This window comes from Lycorma delicatula, chromosome 10, assembly GCF_047948215.1.
Source record: "Lycorma delicatula isolate Av1 chromosome 10, ASM4794821v1, whole genome shotgun sequence".
In the NCBI taxonomy this organism is placed as follows: Eukaryota; Metazoa; Arthropoda; class Insecta; order Hemiptera; family Fulgoridae; genus Lycorma; species Lycorma delicatula.
In genome coordinates, this window is record NC_134464.1 from 43,921,170 (window position 1) to 43,941,671 (window position 20,502).

The 20,502-nt window shown below is 30.3% G+C and overlaps 1 protein-coding gene across 2 annotated transcripts in view; it reads right to left on the reverse strand.

The window, feature by feature from the left end:
* The window catches only part of Grp170 (hypoxia up-regulated Grp170 co-chaperone protein), a 109,211-nt gene that overhangs the window by 46,049 nt on the left and 42,660 nt on the right, over positions 1-20,502 (reverse strand). For both annotated transcript variants that reach the window (XM_075377525.1, XM_075377524.1), the window contains exons 9-12: positions 13,729-13,901; positions 7,649-7,890; positions 4,064-4,355; positions 693-858 (exon numbers count right to left, since the gene is read on the reverse strand). In XM_075377525.1, the coding sequence (XP_075233640.1) occupies positions 693-858; positions 4,064-4,355; positions 7,649-7,890; positions 13,729-13,901 (873 nt within the window). The remainder of the gene's footprint in view (positions 1-692; positions 859-4,063; positions 4,356-7,648; positions 7,891-13,728; positions 13,902-20,502) is intronic.

Below are 20,502 nucleotides of genomic sequence, written 5' to 3' on the forward strand. Positions count from 1 at the left end.
CTATATTAAGTCATGTTTTTTGCTCAACCAAATGTGAAAAAATGTAAATAATGTTAACTAAAAAAAAGGTACCATGACAATTTCATTTAAAATGAATTTAAAAACTATTTGGTGCCAAATAAAACCCTGCTCTCATTTTTGGATTGAGTTTTTTTATACCTGTCACTGGTTCTACAGAACCATGCATATATATGCACAAGTCATATGTGTGCATATGTGCCATCATGTCTAAACTACTTAAGTACAAATTATAATGTAGGGTTTTATTTCTTTTCTTCTGTAGTATGCAGCAAGCAGCGACTATTGCTATCATAAGTAATGAATTACTTAGAGTTTTATTGGATTTGGTGCCTACTGCCTTGATAGCTACACTAATTCATTCCTTCCATGTATATGTTGCTTAGTCTCAAATAAGACATAAATAAAACAGACAAACGCTAATATGAATAAAGAATTATAGTAAATTTTTATAACTATTACAATAAATTAAAATTGTTTATATTGTTCATTTACATAATTATTCATAAAACCATTTAATGAAGTTTTATTAACAAATGTAATAATAATAATAATAATAATAATAATAAGTATTAAAAAAAATACTAATGATTACACCCAGATACAGATGCATCTGTATTTTAAAGACTTTAATCTTACTCTGTGTAATTATTGTTTAACAAACATATATTTACCTGAGCACAAGTATTACGTATAGAGGTAACTTCAGCATCTGTAGCAGCAGCAATATATGGTTCTTCTTCTAATTTAACTTTAACATCAAACACAAAACTTTCTAATGCATTTAAAGCACCTTCCCTTTTTCTTTTCAATTCATCATGTTGGTTAAGTGTTTCAATTCTAGTTAGTGAAAATAAAATAAAGAAAATAAGTTATGATATAAAAATTAGACCAACCATTAGTAATAAAAAAGTATAAAATGAAACATTACATGAGTTGCACACAGACACTATTATTGATAATTTGGCACAGGTTGCTGTAATTCTTACAGCACATAAACTAACTTTGATAGTTAGTTTATTCTACCCTCACTACTTGCTAAAAAACATTACATCTTCATTGTTATACATGCAGCAAACATTTTCATAACTAACTGAAATCAGCTACAGTTGGAACCTACATTCTACTTTCTTTTTTTGTCTTCAGTCATTTGACTGGTTTGATGCAGCTCTCCAAGATTCCCTATCCAGTGCTAGTCAATTCATTTCGGTATACCCCCTACATACAACATCCCTAACAATTTAACATATTCCAAACATTGCCTGCCTACACAATTTTTTCCTTCTACCTGTCCCTCCAACATTAAAGCGACTATTCCAGGATGCCTTAATATGTGGCCTATAAGTCTGTCCCTTCCTTTAGCTATATTTTTCCAAATGCTTCTTTCTTCATCTATTTGCCGCAACACCTCTTCATTTGTCACTTTATCCACCCATCTGATTTTCAACATTCTCCTATAGCACCACATTTCAAAAGCTTCTAATATTTTCTTCTCAGGAACTCCAATCGTCCAAGTTTCACTTCCATATAAAGTAACACTCTAAACATATACTTTCAACAATCTTTTCCTGACATTTAAGTTAATTTTTGATGTAAACAAATTATATTTCTGACTGAAGGCTCGTTTCACATGTGCTGTCGGCATTTTATATCGTTCCTGCTTCGTCCATCTTTAGTAATTTTACTTCCCAAATAACAAAATTCCTCTACCATAATCTTTTCTCCTCCTATTTTCACATTCAGTGGTCCATCTTTGTTATTTCTACTACATTTCATTACTTTCGTTTTGCTCTTGTTTATTTTCATGCGGTAGTTCTTGCGTAGGACTTTATCCATACCATTCATTGTTTCTTCTAAATCCCTTTTACTCTCAGCTAGAATTACTATATCATCAGCAAATCGTAGCATCTTTATCTTTTCACCTTGTACTGTTACTCCGAATCTAAATTGTTCTTTAACATCATTAACTGCTAGTTTTATGTAAAGATTAAAAAGTAATGGGGATAGGGAACATCCTTGTCAGACTCTCTTTCTTATTACAGTTTCTTTCTTATGTTCTTCAATTATTACTGTTGCTGTCTGGTTCCTGTAAATGTTAGCAATTATTCTTCTATCTCTGTATTTGAACCCTAATTTTTTTAAAATGCTGAACATTTTATTCCAGTCTACGTTATCGAATGCCTTTTCTAGGTCTATAAATGCCATGCCAGGTATGTTGGTTTAGCTTCTACTCTATAGTGGCTTAATGGATCCAAAGATTTAAAAAAAATCTATTTATTGAAATCTTAATGTAATAAAGTACTGCATAACTCTGAAACTTCAATAGACTACATTTGACACATAAATGAAGCCCAATTTTTATTACATTATGTGCTAGATCAAGAGAATTTACAGATTCATACAGGTTCTAAACGTTGGTTACTTATAAAAAAAATCTGATGTGAACACCACATGACTTCCTTGTGCACCTATTAAATTACATATAAACATTTTTTGCTGCACTTCATATAAAATTATTTCATTTGAAAGAGAGATGCAATCCTCCAATTCTTTAATAAAGTGTACAATTATACAGAAAAATGGCCCTAAAAATTTCCTTAGCATTTTGTATTAGTTTATATATTAATTTTGTTTCACATCGCTCAAGTAGATATGTGCTGTAAGTAAGAATGTGTTGGATCCGTAACCAAAAGTGAAGTCCCAAAAGAAGCGTCCTAAAAAAACATACACTGGTTGTTGACCAACTCAAAAAAAGTTGAGATTTACCACTTGTTTCTTACACGTTTCAAGGACATTAAAACTATTTTTTTTTAAACTTTTTATTTAGCGAGTCAAAATGGTATCAGTTTTCACAGGTTTTTCATAATTTTTGTGTTTATAACTTTTTTATTAGTACAATACATAAGAAACTTTTTTATTTGCCATAACCATCTACAAAAACACTGCAAGTTGTGCAAATTTGAGATTTTTATCAATAGCCCCATCAAAGTTATTTGAAGCCAAAATTTGAATTTAAAAAAAAATTATCAAAAATTCATAAAAATTTAGGGGCAAGTATATCACCATTAATATTATTTATCGTAAAACTACTAACTCATCCCTATATATAAAAATATAATTCAAACTGTGTATGCCATTCCATCCCTACTTCTTGAAAAAAATTACCGAAAGTGATTCATCACTTTTCATGTTCAACTTTTTTGATAGTAATTTTCTCATACAAAGAAGAGAGATAAGTAAATAAACCACTGGACCAATTTTTACCTTGAGAAAGTATGAATAAATTGCTTTTTGTTTCATCCTTCCAAGACCACTTTTTTCTTTTTCCTGTTTAGCCTCCGGTAACTACCGTTTAGATAATACTTGAGAGGATGAATGAGTATAATTAGGATGAATGTATGAGTGTAAATGAAGTGTAGTCTTGTACATTCTCAGTTTGACCATTCCTGAGATGTGTGGTTAATTGAAACCTAACCACCAAAGAACACCGGTATCCACGATCTAGTATTCAAATCCGTTCCAGGACCACTAGTTTTTTAGTTATGATTTTTTCTGTAAACCTTTACAATCACAAAAAATTTTGTTAGTGTGCATACTATAACAAAAGCGGCCACTACAGGTAAACTGCTTAAATAAATAATTAAAAAAAAAAAATAGTTTTAAGGTCCTGAGACATGTAGGAAACAAGTGGGTAAGTTTCAAAGTAAGAGAAAAGTAATATGAGGACCATTTCTGTAGAAAATTTAAAAAAGTGTACTCAGAAAATTATTACCTCACATTTAAAAAATCTACAAGAATTTTACCCACCATCTTACAATTTTTGGTGAGATACAAATTTACACAACTAATACTTGAGCTCATAAGCCTGTTAAGTACAATGGTAGCTTACCACTAGGAATGCTATCAGGTTACACTGATGTAATATCCCACCAAATTTCCCTCATCACTGTATATAATAAATGGAGGTGAAAAATTATATGTAAATGTTAATCAATATTCTAAGCAGTGTTTGAGAAAAAATTAATATAATCAAACCAGTTCATACTTTTTCAATGATTCCTGCATGTGTTTCTCTCCTAATGGAGGAATGCCAATAATTATCTCAGAAGTTTTAATAACTTCCTTGACAACAACAGCTTTAGGCTTTTTCTTTTCACCTTCCTTTGTTGTTTCATTCCTTTTTATTTCTTCAGCTTTACCTTCACCCGTTGCACTTTCTGACTTCTGTTGTTCACCCTCTTCTTTCTTATCAGATGTTTCTCCTTCAGTTTTACCTTCTCCTTCTTGTTCTTTAACTGGTTTTTCTCCTAAGTTATCTTTCAATGTATCTTCTGGTCCTAGTTTAATACAATAATACAAACAAAACTATACTAATTTGTTTAAAAAAAATATAATATATATATACTAAAAATATTACATATTTAAATACAAAAAAAAATTTCAATTTGATAAACCATCACACAATGTTTGAGGGAGACGGTCTTATAAAAACTGCAACACATAGTAGCACTCATGTAAATTAATATCACATTTTCGTTATTTTAGTATTTTTATTATGCGATAACAGAATTATATCATGACTGGGTATGCGAGATCCTGCGATATTACTTTCATGAAAAATTACGGTAAGATGTGGCTTTTCTCAATATTCTGTATTAGATGGTTTATACAATATAATTTAACAGTATAAAGGAATAATATGAACTTAAAAAGGTTAACTTCAGTAAAATAATATATATATATATAGTAAAAGTAATTTGTAAAATATTTTAAACATATTATAATTCAAAATATTTTTTTGCCAGAAATCACAATTTTATTCTATACAAAAGTAATCTTAAAGTAACTCTAATTTTACTGTCAGCCGAGTATATAAATCTATAATCACAATATAACTACTAAAATTTAAGATTCATCTATATTTTCAAAAGTTACAAGATAAATATTAAGAGGCCAAGTTATGAACAAAGTGAAATTTACTATAAATAAACTATGTTTCTGTAAAACTTAGTAGTAGTCTCCATAACATTTTATGCTAGTTAACAAGTAATCTTCACTGATCAACCAGCAAGTATAATAGCTTCATGATGCTGCAAGACTAATTACAGGTTCCTCCAAACCCCAATTAAAGATATTATTAATTATATATCTTTAAATAGGAATTTGTCATTACATCTTTAATTACTAATTTTATCTTTAATTATTTTTAATTAACAGAAATTTATTAATGTACTCTGATCATTATAGGTTAAATTAACAATTTACACTTCAGGATTTTAGAATGGATTAAACTATCCACAAAATTATAAATTATGCTTACTGTCTGTTTAGATTAACAGGCTGCTGTTTTTAAATTACAAGTGGCATTGACTAACATGGTTCTAACCATTTACCTTTGTCAACAGCTACAGAAATACTGCAGCTAGTGATGTTTAGTTATGATGGCCTTCAACAGATTAACTTAAAATGAGATATTGACATTTTATTCAATATCCTTATTTCAAACAATTTTATTTTTAGGATGTTACTCCCTAAACCATTACAAATGTTGTGGAAGTATCATAATATTAGAGAACAATAGCTTGTTTAGTTTTTATATACAATCTCAAAAAATGTCACCGTTTCTTTTTACAAAACCAAAAGTAAAATAGTTGAACCTTTGGAAGTATAGTGCAATCTTTGGAAATATAAGAGAATATTTAATGTTTTGTGAATAAAGTATTAAGAAGTTTTTAAATGAATTGAAAAAAAAAATATGCACTGTTGCAGCGGTGGTAGAGCCCGTCAAATGCTCTGGAGAAATCACTTTGTGGGATAGCCTTTAACTGCTCGGTGCAAGCCCTTTGGATGGCTGGAATGTCATAAAAAAAGCAGCCTTTCATTTTCAACTTGAGTTTCAGGAACAGAAAGTAGTCTACTGGAGCCAAGTCAGGTGAATAGGGCAGGTGGGATAAGATGGTGATTTGATTTGCGGCATAATAACATGTTAAAACTGTTGCCATGTGTGCTGGGGCATTGTTGTGCAAGAGAGTCCAACAACCCAGATCCCAGTACTTGAGCCGGATTCAACAAATGCAACGCATCAGGCATTTCATTAATTTGAAATAGAATTTAGAATTCATGCTTTGACCAGTTGGGACAAATTCATGATGAATCAGGCCCTTTGAGTCGAAGAATGCAACCAACATTGTTTTCACTCTTGATTTTTGCTGCCTGACTTTCACCGATCTTTGTGTTCCAGGAGTCAACTAAACAGCAGATTGACGCTTCATTTGCAGATCATACATGAAGCATCAGCTTTCATCCCCAGTTACAATTTTTTGTAAAAGATTTGGGTCACTATTAGTAGTTTCAACGAAGTCTTGAGCACAAGAAAGACGCACCTGTTTTTTGTTCTTTAGTCAAGAAGTCTGAAACGAAATGAGAGCACACCTTTTGGTGGTTCATTTTTTGTTAGAATTATATGTACTGAGTCTTTACCGATGTTTAGCTTTTCTGCTATGGCTCAAAGGATAAGATGAGGTTGTTCGAACAGGAGCGTGTGCACTTTTGCAGCGTTTACATCGTGAACAGCTGTTGACAGCCTCCCACTTCATTAGTCATCATCCAATGACTCTCTACCATCTTTAGACCGCTTCCACCATGTGCATGTTATAGTACGAAATGTGGCTTCATCACCGAATGCTTGTATCATGGATAAGTTTTAACAAAAAATTTTCGAACACAAAATTTTATCGTCCTTCTCTGTTCCATGTCGTGAACTTGCACAAGGTCACATGAACACAATGTACGCAGTCTAATACAACTCGAGACTGGAGTAGATATTTCGTGATGAAATTTTGAACATACACTTGTCAGACATGGTACTACATAGTTCCTTGGTTGTCTGAGAGATGGCGCTGTTTGTATCGACTACAGAAATTTAGTTTGGGAACTTTTCAGACCAACTGTGTATATGTCATTTTGTACAAGCAAACATATAAAAATACAGCAGTTTGCAAAACAGAGCTGAAGTACTCAGAATACCTAACTAATTTTTTTTTTGTATTTATATATTTTCTTGAAAAACTGAGTCATTTTTACTTTTAATATATTTTTTAATAAATATTTTCAATAAAATTTTTCAAGTTATAAATATTGTTATTCAGTGCCTGCTTCAGAATACAACTGCACCTGTATTGAAAATGTTAAAGAATCATTTTTAGTTTGTATGTTATTTTATTATTACTATTGTTTTAATTTTAACCTAGTGTATAATGTAATCTATCAAAACAGGAGCAACCACAAAATTTTTTAAATATACGATGTTTAATTTTATAGAGTCTAATATGAAAAGTTTGGTCAACTGACTTTTATTTGATAGTTCATATGTTGAGAAAAAAGTAAAAAATAAACTATTTAAATAATTTTGTAAATTATTAATTAACAGCTTTTCTATTTCTTCAACAACAATATGTCTTTTATCTTAGATTTCAATGTTCTTATTCTTAAGTACTGGTTCAGGACCTAGCTGTTATTCCAAGTAAATATTCTGCATGCATTTCTTAAAAATACAGTTATACAGAAAAATACATTCTTTAGTTCTTTAATCATAGATCATAAATTAACTAATATAAAAACTTATACTAACCAGTAAAAAGTTTGCTAATAGTACTGCCTAGTTTTGATAAAGGTGATTCCTCCTGAGCTGCAGAATCATCAGCAGTTTTCTCTAACACAAGTTCAACACTGGATAATGACAAAACACTACTATCATCCAGTGTAAAATGTGCTTTAATACCCTTTGATTCCACATTATCACCTTGATGCTTTGCATGTGCTTCTTGAACTCCTTTCAAATCAACTTGCATCAAGTGCAAATTTCCGATATTTCTGAAATCATAAGAAATATCTACTGAGCATAATACTTAAAGACATTGCGCATTTTTTTAATTTGAATCCCCACTCCATCTTGTACATTTGATTTCACTCTAATAAATTTTCTAAATAATTTGAGTTGTAACAAAAATTAAAATATAATGAAATCTTACTGTAATAGCAACTCAGTGGGTTGACAATTTTCACAAAATGTAACAACATTTTTATTGCGGAGAAATAAATACGGACTTTAAAAAATTGATTAATTTTCAATCTATTTTGTAGACAAGTGCAATGTTTTAGAACCACCAGAACCTTTACAATTCATTAACTCTAATTCTTTCTTGTAAAGAATTCGGCTTTCATTTTATTACTGGACATTTACTGGAATACCTGATTTCCTTGTTTACTGAAACTGCTGCAGAACTGCTTGATCAAGTTGCTTGAATTCTGGCCTATAAATCTTTTTGAAGTTACTCCTTTCGTTAAAACTGTTAATTCTCTTTTTTCCCATACCATGCCTGTAGACGAACTAGGTAAATTAATTTTTTTGCAGGTATCAACTTGCTTAACATCCCCATTTTAAGAGAACATTAAAATGTTAAAAATATTCATAAATTACTATTTTAATATTAATTTGAATAATTTATCAACACTTTATCACTAATTTGTTCAATCAAAGACAAATTTTTTATTTTGAAGATTTAATAACTAATGAAAACAATAGCTACAAACAGCAACTCTGTAATCACTAAAAGTACAAAAGGCTAATAAACAGATGTAAACCTTTTAAGCAGCTAACAACTAAAGTATGATTAACTCAAGAATTACAATTTATTTTTCTTTATGCAGGTATATGTAAAGATGAAAAAAGTTTGTTAATCTGAAATGAAAGAAATGCTGATTTTTTAATGATAGACAGTAAGAGAACAATATGTTAGTAATGCTTAAAATTTGTTGTCACTGATAGATTTAAATCCTTCAAATAATAATACTTAAATGTAAAGTACCATGTTTCTAATCAAAAATAAAGGTAGGCCTATCTTTATAAAAGAATAGACTAAAAACCTGTTTAGGATTACTGAACTGTCATTTCAAAACAGAACTGAAATACAATAAAGGACCATACTTAAAATAACACTGTTCTATTTTATTATTTAAAATTTTTACAATGTATTATATTGGAGAAAAATGTGACTGTACAGAATAATAACCCACACAACACTCTCATGATTGATAAAACAGGTTGTGGTAATATGATAGTTACTTTTATTATTTTGTCATTAATATTAAATGCTTTTATTATACCATTACTACACTACCTTTTGCCTCATGATCAAAAATAATATTAAAAGAAAAAATAATCAACTGATGGCCAAAAAAATTAAGTTGTTAAGAAAGCCTAATGAAATTTTATCTATTAAATTGATGTAAATACGTTACTTAATATAGGTATATGAAGAGACCAACAAACACTGTACAAAAGAGAGACTGCCACAATAGTAAGATTTCACTGTAAATATAAATTATGTCAGCTTGAAAGGAGGTAAACAATAAAAATAATAAAATAATATTATGTAATTAATTTTATATATCTTATTTATTATTGCAGTAGACTATAAGATATCACTATTAAAATACAGTATTTTTTTGACTACATCTATACTTCTAACCAATAAAAGTCCTCTTTTACTCTGCCCAACTGATATAAAAACTATAAAATATATCAGTATAATAAAAAATCTAATTATAATGAAAGATAATTAAGTATGATGGCATAATGGGAACTCAAAAAGTAATTTGCTCCAGTAAGAAAAATAAATTATTTTGTTTCTTTTAAAGTATCAACATTTAATAACTTCTTGAATGAATTTTTGACATTTTTATTAAATTGATATCATGTTCCAAAAACCTCTTTTTCATATAGTGAATATATGAAAGTTGCAAGGTGCAAGAACTGGACTATAAGGAGGGTGTCTTCTCGCGTTTCTGTTCAACTGTTCCAATAGCCCCTTTATGATGCCTTATTATGTAGTGGGACAAAGTTATTCATCATACTATTCACAGTATATGCCTGAGAGAATTGTATGACCTATCACATATTTAAATAAAAATTTCAGTAACAGTCAAAAGGTTATGGATATATGTGTTTAAGTTACATTCATCCTTTTGTATATATTGTGATGGTCATTCAAAAAGTCCTTTGAAAATTCTAGAAATGGTGCTTGTACTATCGAAAATGGTTTGCTTTTAGTAAGCATCATTTGTCGCTAGAGTGCAGTTAAAGTTTCAGCTGTATCCTACGTGGTTTCATTGTTATAGTCGATTGAAGCAACAAGCTATTGTTTATTTATAAAAAGGAAAAAAGTGAGTTTCAAGTGACGATTAAACACTTATATTTAAAAGGCTTAACACCTAAAGAGATCAAAGCTGAGTTGGATGAATTTCAAGGCACATCTGCTCCTGTGTTTGCAACTGGTTACAACTGGGTAAATGAGTTTGACTGACAAAATTCACAATGTGGTTTTGAGTGTGCAAAGTAGTTGAGGTCACAGGCATATCGCAAGGTACAGTGTTTTCAATTTTTCACGAAAAATTGGGTGTGAAAAGATTTTTGGCAAGATGGATGCCGCATTTGCTCTGTGGTGAATAAACTCAATTGTGTGGCTGACGCTGGCTGTTTTGGCGTTTTTCCGACGCAATCCTAATGAGTTTCTGCATCGATACATAACTGTGGACAAAACATGGACACATTACTACACTCCAGAGACAAAGGAATAGTCAAAACAGTGGGTTTTTGAAAGCGAACAGGCTTCAAAGATGGCAAAGATGGTAAAATCAGCCTACAAGGTGAGGGCCATTTTTTGGGATGCACGCAGTATCATCTACACTGATTACTCGGAAAAAGGACAAATAATAACTGGAGAGCATTATGTGTCGTTACTGCACCAGTTGAGCGAAGATATCAAGAAAAAACATCCTCATTAGAAAAAGATCCTCTTCCATCAAGACAATGCACGGGTGCACACCTGCGCAGTTTCGAAGGCCAAAATTATGGAATTAAAGTTTGAATTATTATAACATCCACCATATTCACCAGGTTTGGCCCCAATGATTTTTTTATTTCCGAACTTGAAAAAATGACTCGGCAGGCAACGGTTTGCATTGAATGAGGTCATCGCCCAAACAGATGCTGTTTTTGAGGTCCATCTGAAATCCTACTTTTTGGACAGCTTAAAAAAGTTGGAGAAACACTTTGAAAAGTGTATAGAGTTAAAAGGAGATTGTTGAAAAATAAAAATAAAATCTACACAAAATAATTTGTTTTTCTATCTTTTTATGAGGACTTATTGAACGACCCTTGTATATATAAATTATAATATTTTAAAACTAATCTTTGAGGAATTAATAATAAATAAAATTTGAAATTTAGTAGGATGCTTTTTGTACATTTTTACTCAATATATTCAAAAACTCTGAATGAAAATACATTTAACACTGAGAAATTCTTCCACTTGTTCTGTACATTACAAAACAACAAATATACCATTTCTTCCATTTGTTGCAACTGATAGGATTGAGCAAACACTTCAAATTTAAACTACAGTTGTTCCAGTTAATAAGTATTGACTACACAACTAATAAACCACCACACATTTTTGAAATATTTACAATAAATCAAAACAGTTCTAAAATCTCTTAGTGCAATGCTGAGGTTTCAGTTATAACAAATTACATGATAAACTTTTTAAAATCTATACATTATATAAAGAGGAAGAGGGTTTTTTTTTGTTTGGGATAGATGAAAAACTACTCAATCGCAGCCAAATTATTACTCATGTTTCTTGGGATAATTGAGAAGGTTTTTAGATATATTAATTTTGAAAAATTAAAAAAAAAATTAGATACATAATGTAAGAAGGCCGGTATAGCAGACCTGAGTAACGGATTCCTGCCAATTAAGAAGAAAGTAGTATAAAATATAATAATGGGAAGAATCCAGAAAGGGGCTAAAAGAAACCCTTTTAGTAAAGGTAACAGGTCTGTTCAACAATCGTCTTTTGCAATATTGCCCACACACACACTAAACAGATGTTGTTCTGTGAGAAGAGTTACTGGATGAAGGTTTGGAATGGATGGGAACAAAAGGGCTTGGTTGTTAATTCTCACGCTCTGAATTGGATCCAGTCTGTCAGGTAAAGAAGATAGGAGTATAAATACTCCAGGGAAGACCAGTTGAAGTGAGTTCTGCGAAATCAATCTAGGCGAGACGATATGATGCCAGTCTGCAAGATGTGAGTCTGTGAGATGTCAGTCAGTGAGAGTAATCTGCGAGGAGATCAGTGAAGAAGTGAATTTCGAGGCATACATGTTCGATATGATTAAGGTGACATCACAAGTAATTCCAGTGTGGACAATACACAAAAACAAGAAATGGTTCGGTAAGTTACTGTAAGATCATAAGTGAAAGAGATAATGCATTAAATTTAATTCATAAATTGTTATGGTGGTTTTATTTGTGAACAGCAAAGGTATTTACAGTGAAAGAACTTTATACTTGTCTTATCTGTTGTACTATTGTTGTTAATACAAGACTAGGTTAAATGTGTTAAGACTAACAATCATGTTAACGTCTTGTTAATGGGACTGAATTCTGGTTTTTATTATTTATCTAACTGTGAATAAACCTGACGATTACTTTTTTAAATTCTGTTTTATATGTAATCACTGTTTATTTTTATTACAGTGGTTGTGATTACTACAATCATTATTTGCAAAGGTATATGGCGCTGTGGCTCAACCAACACAGCCATTGCCATTGTGATGGTTTGTGTGACTGGCTGCACCTTCCTCTGGTTACTTGACTAAAACATATAAAATAAAAAGATGGGAAATGCAAATAACTATAAAGTGCGGGCGAAGCTGTGATAGGGAGGTTGTCTTATATATAAATATTTATACTTTCTTTAAATGTACTTAAAAGTTTTAAAATGGGATAATATACTTCTTCCAACTGTCTTATGTAAATTATTGCCGACATTTTAATTATTTTATGAGTCATGAGAATGAAATACAGCAGATTCAGAAAATTTCTTTTATAAAAAAGATGGGAATTTTGAAGATGTTCAAGAGGAAATGTGTCAAAAAATGAATTAACATTTTGATATATATAATTATATAAAAAATGTTAATAAAACATTTTTGAGGTCCTAAAAGTATTGGTAACTGAGACTAACTGTTACGCCCTTTTCACAAATAACCAGAATCCTTTCATCACCAAGGAAAAAATAAAAGTATTTCAAGGAATACTAATTGTATGGCTACAAAATATTGCAAGGAAAATGTTAATACTGGGAAACAAGTTCTGAGAAATGAACTTTTGTATGGGGCAATGAGATGAGATCAGTCTCTGTCAATAAATTGGTTTTTTAAATGACGAAGACTTTGTTGCAAATGGGAAAATGTGGAAATTTCACCCTCTTGTAAATCTTTTTAAAAAGAGGTTAGCAGAAAATCTTATAAAAAAATACAATAATAATGAATAAAAATTCCACATGATGAAAGTTGTATAGTCTATTCTAAACGAAGACAATGAGAATGCTTAGTGGTGTCATATGGCAATTGCAGCTTGTGCCGAGCAAGGCAGTATAGCACCTAACATGCCAAGCGGCACCTGCTGAATTTTTGTGCTAACTTTCCCATACGGCTTCAATAAATAATATAAAGACCATTTTTGTAATAAAAATAACATAATGAAATGACATTAATGTGTTACACCACTTCTTAGAAAAAGAAGTGAAAATAAGTATGTTTATAACAAATTTATCTTAGATTAAATATGATAATACATACGCAATTTCATGGGGGTAAAGGTGATCAAGTTCTGCATAAATAACATTAAAACCAAAATCATTCACATATTTATTAAATGTAAGAATTTTCTTTTGTGGAAAAGGGTTCATCGGACCAAATAACATTCTCTTAACTTGTCTCACTGAACCATCAGTATCTCGCTCAAATACAACCTGAAAAAAAATTAAACCACATCAAATTACAATCTGTAAACAATAGGCTAGAATTAATTTTAATTTATTTTCAAATAACATAATCCTAAGATATTTTAATCATTTAAAGTAATTGTGTTTGTGTTACTAATTCAAGTACATTAAGAGCTGATACCGTGACATAACTATTATACAATCATTCCATGCACTGACTAACATGGTGCATTAGTTTACTTAAGGAGGGAAATTCAAAGTTTTAAAAACACTGTAAAGAATGATTGAAAAAAAAACACGTAAAACCTTTTTAATTTTTATTTACGATAAAGATAAAAATACATTGTTGACAACAATATACACCCAACTCTTATCCAAAAGCAATTTATAAATATTGTATCTTAAATGCAATGAACTTTGACAAAATATGTTTTATTTAAAACTTAATATAGTATTTCATGTTATCAAATGGTTTTTTCTTTTATATGCTACTAATTTCTTTTTTGTATTCAGAAATATTGAAGCAAGGAAAATAATCAAACATAGTACCATCAAAATATCATAGAAAAAAAATTATTTTACAAATAAAGAACCACCATATGCTGTAAGGAATTTCTTCAGCTAAGACGGCAAAGAATGGAAAAAAAATTCCTGTAGATAAAGATACTGAAGACAACATTTATGAATAGTTGGAATATAATAAAAATGACTAAAGATTTGAGACAATGACTGCTAAGAATTTGAACCAGAATCAAATTTGCCAGGGTTTGAGCAGACAGAAAACAAGCTCATGAAGAGAGGGCAAATAAATCACTACAGCAAAATTATTACTGAGGAAGGCGAAAAATAAAGCGGCAAGTAAGATGCAAAGCATAATGATCAAGAAAGCTGAAAGTCAGCTCAACTACATGGAGGGTTAAAAAGACAGATTAGCCTATTCATTGCCATTATGCATATAAAAAAACCATTGCACTAACAAAAAATAATTCATTACTGAGTAATACATCAAACGCTGTTTTTATTTTTTTCTTCCTAGTTTTAATACACGTACAATTTAATAAAAACAAATTCTGTTATCAGATAATAATTAGTGAACTTACAATTTATTTTTATCAGGTAATACCATCTTTCAAGTTTTATCGTAATACTATAGTGTATGTTTTTACACTACACATATCAGTGTTAGTTAATTTCAATATATTTTTATTATAATTAAAGGTTGGTTTTTGGATTAACCATAATTCTGCTTATAATTCGATTTATTCAAAATTCTCTCCTGGTTGTTATTATTGATAAATGGGATACTATTTATCAATAAAATATTAATAACCCCACTATTAAAATAACAGTGGGGGATTTTAATGGTTATAGCTTTTTTAACCATAATTCTGCTTATAATTCGATTTATTTAAAATTCTCTTCCTGGTTGTCATTATTGATAAATGGGAGTTAGTTAGCAGAATGAATAAATTACACATATTGTAGAAGTATAAATTTATTCATATTGACTAAAAGTTAAATAATTGTAAATTTATACATTTAAGTCAAATTTATTCTAACAATAATTTTGATATATCTACAAAATAAAAAAATAAACAAATTAGTTTAAATTTAAAATAAACAAAATCTCATTTTAAATTTTCATTAATTGGACTTTGCCATTTAATTAACTGAAAATATAAAGAAATGTTTTAATGTATAAAAATATTCCTTAATATCTCACTCAATTAAATAATTTTTCTTTCCAGATTAAGATTGACTATTAGTATTAGAGATATTAAAAAAAAACAACTGATTTTTATTAATACTACAGTAAGCATATTATTCTAAGCAAATATAATCTGTAAAATAATAGTGGGGTTTTTAATGGTTACAGCTTTGGAACAAACCACTGTAGAGATAAACAATATGTTAAATGAAAGAGAAGCAGCACTCCAAGTTTATGGGTGTAAAAGATAGTGCATGTACATTGAATTCTAGTACATGCAAGCAGCATATGTGCATTAGTCATCATCATGTTTGCGGTGGTAAGGAAGGTTCATTGCGTGTTGTGGCTTGCTAAGTTTAAGTCAGTTACACGTGCTAGGTATGAACACTGTTGTGAGTACAATGAAGACCTACCGCATAAAAATAACATTCAGTGATGGGACAAACAACTCAAAGAAACAGGCAACCTACTGAAGCAAACACGTCCAGGATGGCAATCAGTGTCTGATAAAACGATTGAAGCAATGTGAACAAGTTTCTTGTGTAGCTCAAAAAAATCTGTGCAGACGTTTTCTATACAGTTGAACATTACTAAAAATAACTGTTTACGATATATTAAAAAACAGTTATATTTCAATGCGTATAAAATTCAGGTGTTACAAAAACTTATATGCCAGACAAAATGAAACGATTTGATTTGCTGTAGGGTGGATAGGTTAGAGCAGGATGATTTTTTAAGCAAGTTCATTTTCACTGAAGAAGCAATGTTTCATATTTCTGGATGAGTATATCAACATAATGTTCATATATGGATTACTGAACCTCTACATGCCATTATTGAACATCAGTGTGAATGTGAAAAAGTAAATGTACGTGTGCTATTGGATGAGACAGCGCTATTGGCCCATTCTTTTTTGCTGAAAAAACAATAACAGAGAACATCTTTCTGGATATGTTAGAAGGGTAAGCAGCACCTCAAATACTGGAGAATTCAATTTTCCAATTACATGGAGATCCTTCACATTTTACTGCAATTGTGTAGGATTTCCTTAACACAAAAAGTTTCTTATTTCCTTCTCACCAACGGGTCAGACGAATAGGGTGGATTGCCTGGCACCTGGTCACCAGACTTTACCCCCATGGATTTCTAATTTTAGGGTTATGTAAAAACAGAAGTGTATTCTATTCAAGTTTGAAATTTGGACCATTTAAAAGAAAGGATGATTGAAGCTGTTTCTTCTAACATGCCAGATGTCCTCTGCCATGTATGGCAAGAGACTGAATATTATCTTGACATCTGCAAGTCAAATAAAATAAAATTTCTGTGTACACACAGAAATTTACTGAACAATTATTAAAATACAAATAAATAATAAGTGAGTGGCAATAAGTAACAATCAATTGATTATCAATATGAAATCCTGCAAATTAAAAAAAAAAGTAATTTAAGCAAAGCAAATCTTTTAAATGTGGTTTTTTCTATAAACAATTAATTCTACAAATTACTCTAATAGGACATTATAATAGTTAACATCTGCAATTTATCATCTTAGAAAGGAAGAAGGAATTTACCTTATAATAATAATTCACCTTACTGCTTATAAAATCAATAAAAATTTAATATGTATACTTCATACATATAATACACAGTATGTCTGATAAATTACTGAACTAAATTAAACAAATTTACTCACATCAGCCCTCTACATAGGACCCTTCTCTAGTTATACACTCGTTCAGTGCCAATACAGCCCATCAAACGCTCTGGAGAAATCACTTTCTGGAATCACCTTCAACAGCTCGATGCAAGCCCTTTGGATGACCAGAATGTCATTGAAAAAGCAACCTTTCATCTTCAACTTGAGTTTTGGGAACAGAAAATAGTCTGCTGGAGCCAAATTGGGTGAAATGGGCAGATAGGATAATATGGTGATTTGATGTGTGGTGTAATAACGTGTTAAAACTGTTGTCATGTGTGTCGAGGCACTGTTGTGCAAGAGAGTTCAACTGTCCAGATAACAATACTTGGGCTGGATTCAATGAATGCAACAAATCAGACGTTTCATTACGTTCAAACAGAATTTAGAATTCATGGTTTGACCAGTTGGGACAGTTTGACGACTTGCGCACGCATTTTCGTGAACAGCTGTCAACAGCCTCCTGCTTCGTTTGTCATCATCCAACTCTCTACCATCTTTAAACCGCTTCCACCATGTGTATGTTGTAGTACGAGATGCAGCTTCATCACCGAATGCTTACTGTGTCATAGAATAAGTTTCAACGAAAGAATTTTGAAGTCACGCAGAAAATTTTATCGTGCTTCTCTGTTCCATGACACTATTTTTCCTGTTGGGGGGAGGGGTGGCGACCACCAGAAGTGTCACAAGGCGAGTGTCTTTCCCTACAGGGTTGGGATGTTCCATGTCATGAGCTGCACAAGGTCACATGAACACAACGTACGTGGCTGAATAGACTACTGGAGTCTATTCGAACACGCGAGACTGGAATGATGAAATTTTGTATACACACTCGTCAGACATCGCAATACATAATTCCTTGGTTGTCTGAGAGATGGCACTATTTGTATCGACTACAGAAATTTATTAGGAAACTTTTCAGACATACTGTGTAAATATCTTTTAACCAGTATTTTGTAGTTTTTACTTCATATTGTGGCAAAAATATAAAATGCAATAAACCGAAAGGTAAAAACAATTTTTTAGACTAATCTTTAAAAGTGTAAAAAATGATATTAATTATTTATTATAAGTGTGATTATTATTACGTGTAAAGATATCTAAATAACAGACATAAGCTTCATCACTAATGAAAATTTTTTGTATTTTTAAAGACTGCATATAAATTTTGCAGATTTAATTATTTCATTTTGGAATTTAGATTTGTATTTTCCAATAAAATGCTGCATGAAATTTAATTTGAAAGTTCATGTAGATTTATTAATGTTGATTATTTACGAATGTTAAATTAGTTATAATTTTAATTTTTTATACATAACTGGATCTACATATAGGCCTTAGTTTTACTTTTATGATGCATTATCGAGTTTTATTACAAAAATATTTAAAACCGATTTTACTGTCTACTGATTTTGCTCAGTATAAGTGCAAAGAATATGTAAAAAAAAAAAATTAAGCACAATGCAAAAAAAGGCAATCAAATATTAAAAAATAGATTTCCAATGACATGCTGACAACTAGAGCAAATCTATAAAATAACTCAACTCAAAATTTAAGAAAAAATTTATTGACACAATATTATTGCATCTAAGATTACAGTAACTAAAGTTTAAGATAAATATTAAAAATATAATTACTATATAAAAGTATAAATAAATAAAACAATGAAAAAAACCGAAAAAAAAGTGCAGCCATATTTACACAGAACAAAAAAAACTAAAATTAAAAATTCATTCCCACATTTTTAAGCCTTAAACATATTGTAATTATACATACTTGATTAGCTGTAATTCTTATACAAAACAGAATTCAGGATTCAACTTTCCAAACTGTAAATTTTATAGGTAAATATTTACAACTTAAAACTGACATTTTTAATAAATACACCAGTAAAAATTGAATGATAAAGGAGGCATGAAAGTTAACAGCTTGGTTGATGTTATAGTGATATGTAATGCTTTATAGACTTAAAATATAAATATCATGAAAAAGATACGACAAATGGTTAAAAATGCTAAAATGTGGGTGGGTTTGGAGAAAAAAAAAAGAATGCAATTGAGGTATAAAGGAAAAGGGGTTAATGAGAAAAGAACTAAAGTAATTCTAAGTAAAAGATGTGCCTTGTTAAAATATTTTAAAAAAATGAAAGGGGGCGAATTAGAAGGCCAAAGAGAAAATTAAAGGATATAAATTACACATGATCTGAAAGCAAATGCAAGATATCAGTCATTAAATGCAACATTAATGAATGGAAAGAAATTAAGACACCACTGCTATCATGAAATACCTTGAAGCAGAACTCTTCAAGAATGAAACATTTATAAAATATCAGATTACTTGCATACATAAATTCAACTCATCAAAACCATTTCATCTGCTCTATAAGTCTAAAATCCCTTGATAACTAATATTATGAAACTGCTTGATTTTATTGATAAATTGTCACTTTCCTTTTAAGGAAAAGGAAGAGATATAATTAGAGAAACAATAGTAAGAATTTTAATAAATTTACTTCACATTTTGAGAAAATTTAACTACAAAGTTTAAGGAGGGAAAATAAGAAAAAGACTCTGGATGTTCTTGCACATTTATCAATAATAAACTGAATCGAGAAAGGAGAATGGGACAACTACTTTTCCAGCAGCTAAAAGTATGAGATGTATTAAAAAAAAAAAAAAGTTTTGTAGTAGTATATGAACTAGTGGCACAGAGCATGTTCCAAGAAATTGCATTGAGTGTGACAACTTTCAGAAACACAATTCCATTTGACACTTCACACTAGCATTGTTAGTTTTTTGAAATTCAATAGTTGGAAGTAAAAATGTAGTAAATGGGTTTTTAACAAAGTGAAACAAAAGATATTGAAAACAAATGTGTTTGTGTTAAATTTTGCTACAAACTCTGTAACACTTTTAAGAGATATTTAAATCAGATCAAACCATGCATAACATGATTTAATCATTTTACACCTGGACAACCTCCCACATCAAAAATAACAATAATATTGATGTACTTTGTGCTTTGGTTCATGAAGATCACTACTTTTCAAGAGATTGCAGAGGAAGTGAGCATCTGCATAATATTACGGAAATCTGTTATATCAAATAAACCTAACATGTATCTTATCTCCATAAAATTTGTGCCACGTTTTCTGATGTTGATCAGAAAGATAGTCATGTTAACATCAGTCAAATTTAAAAAAAAAATGTTATAACAGAGATGAG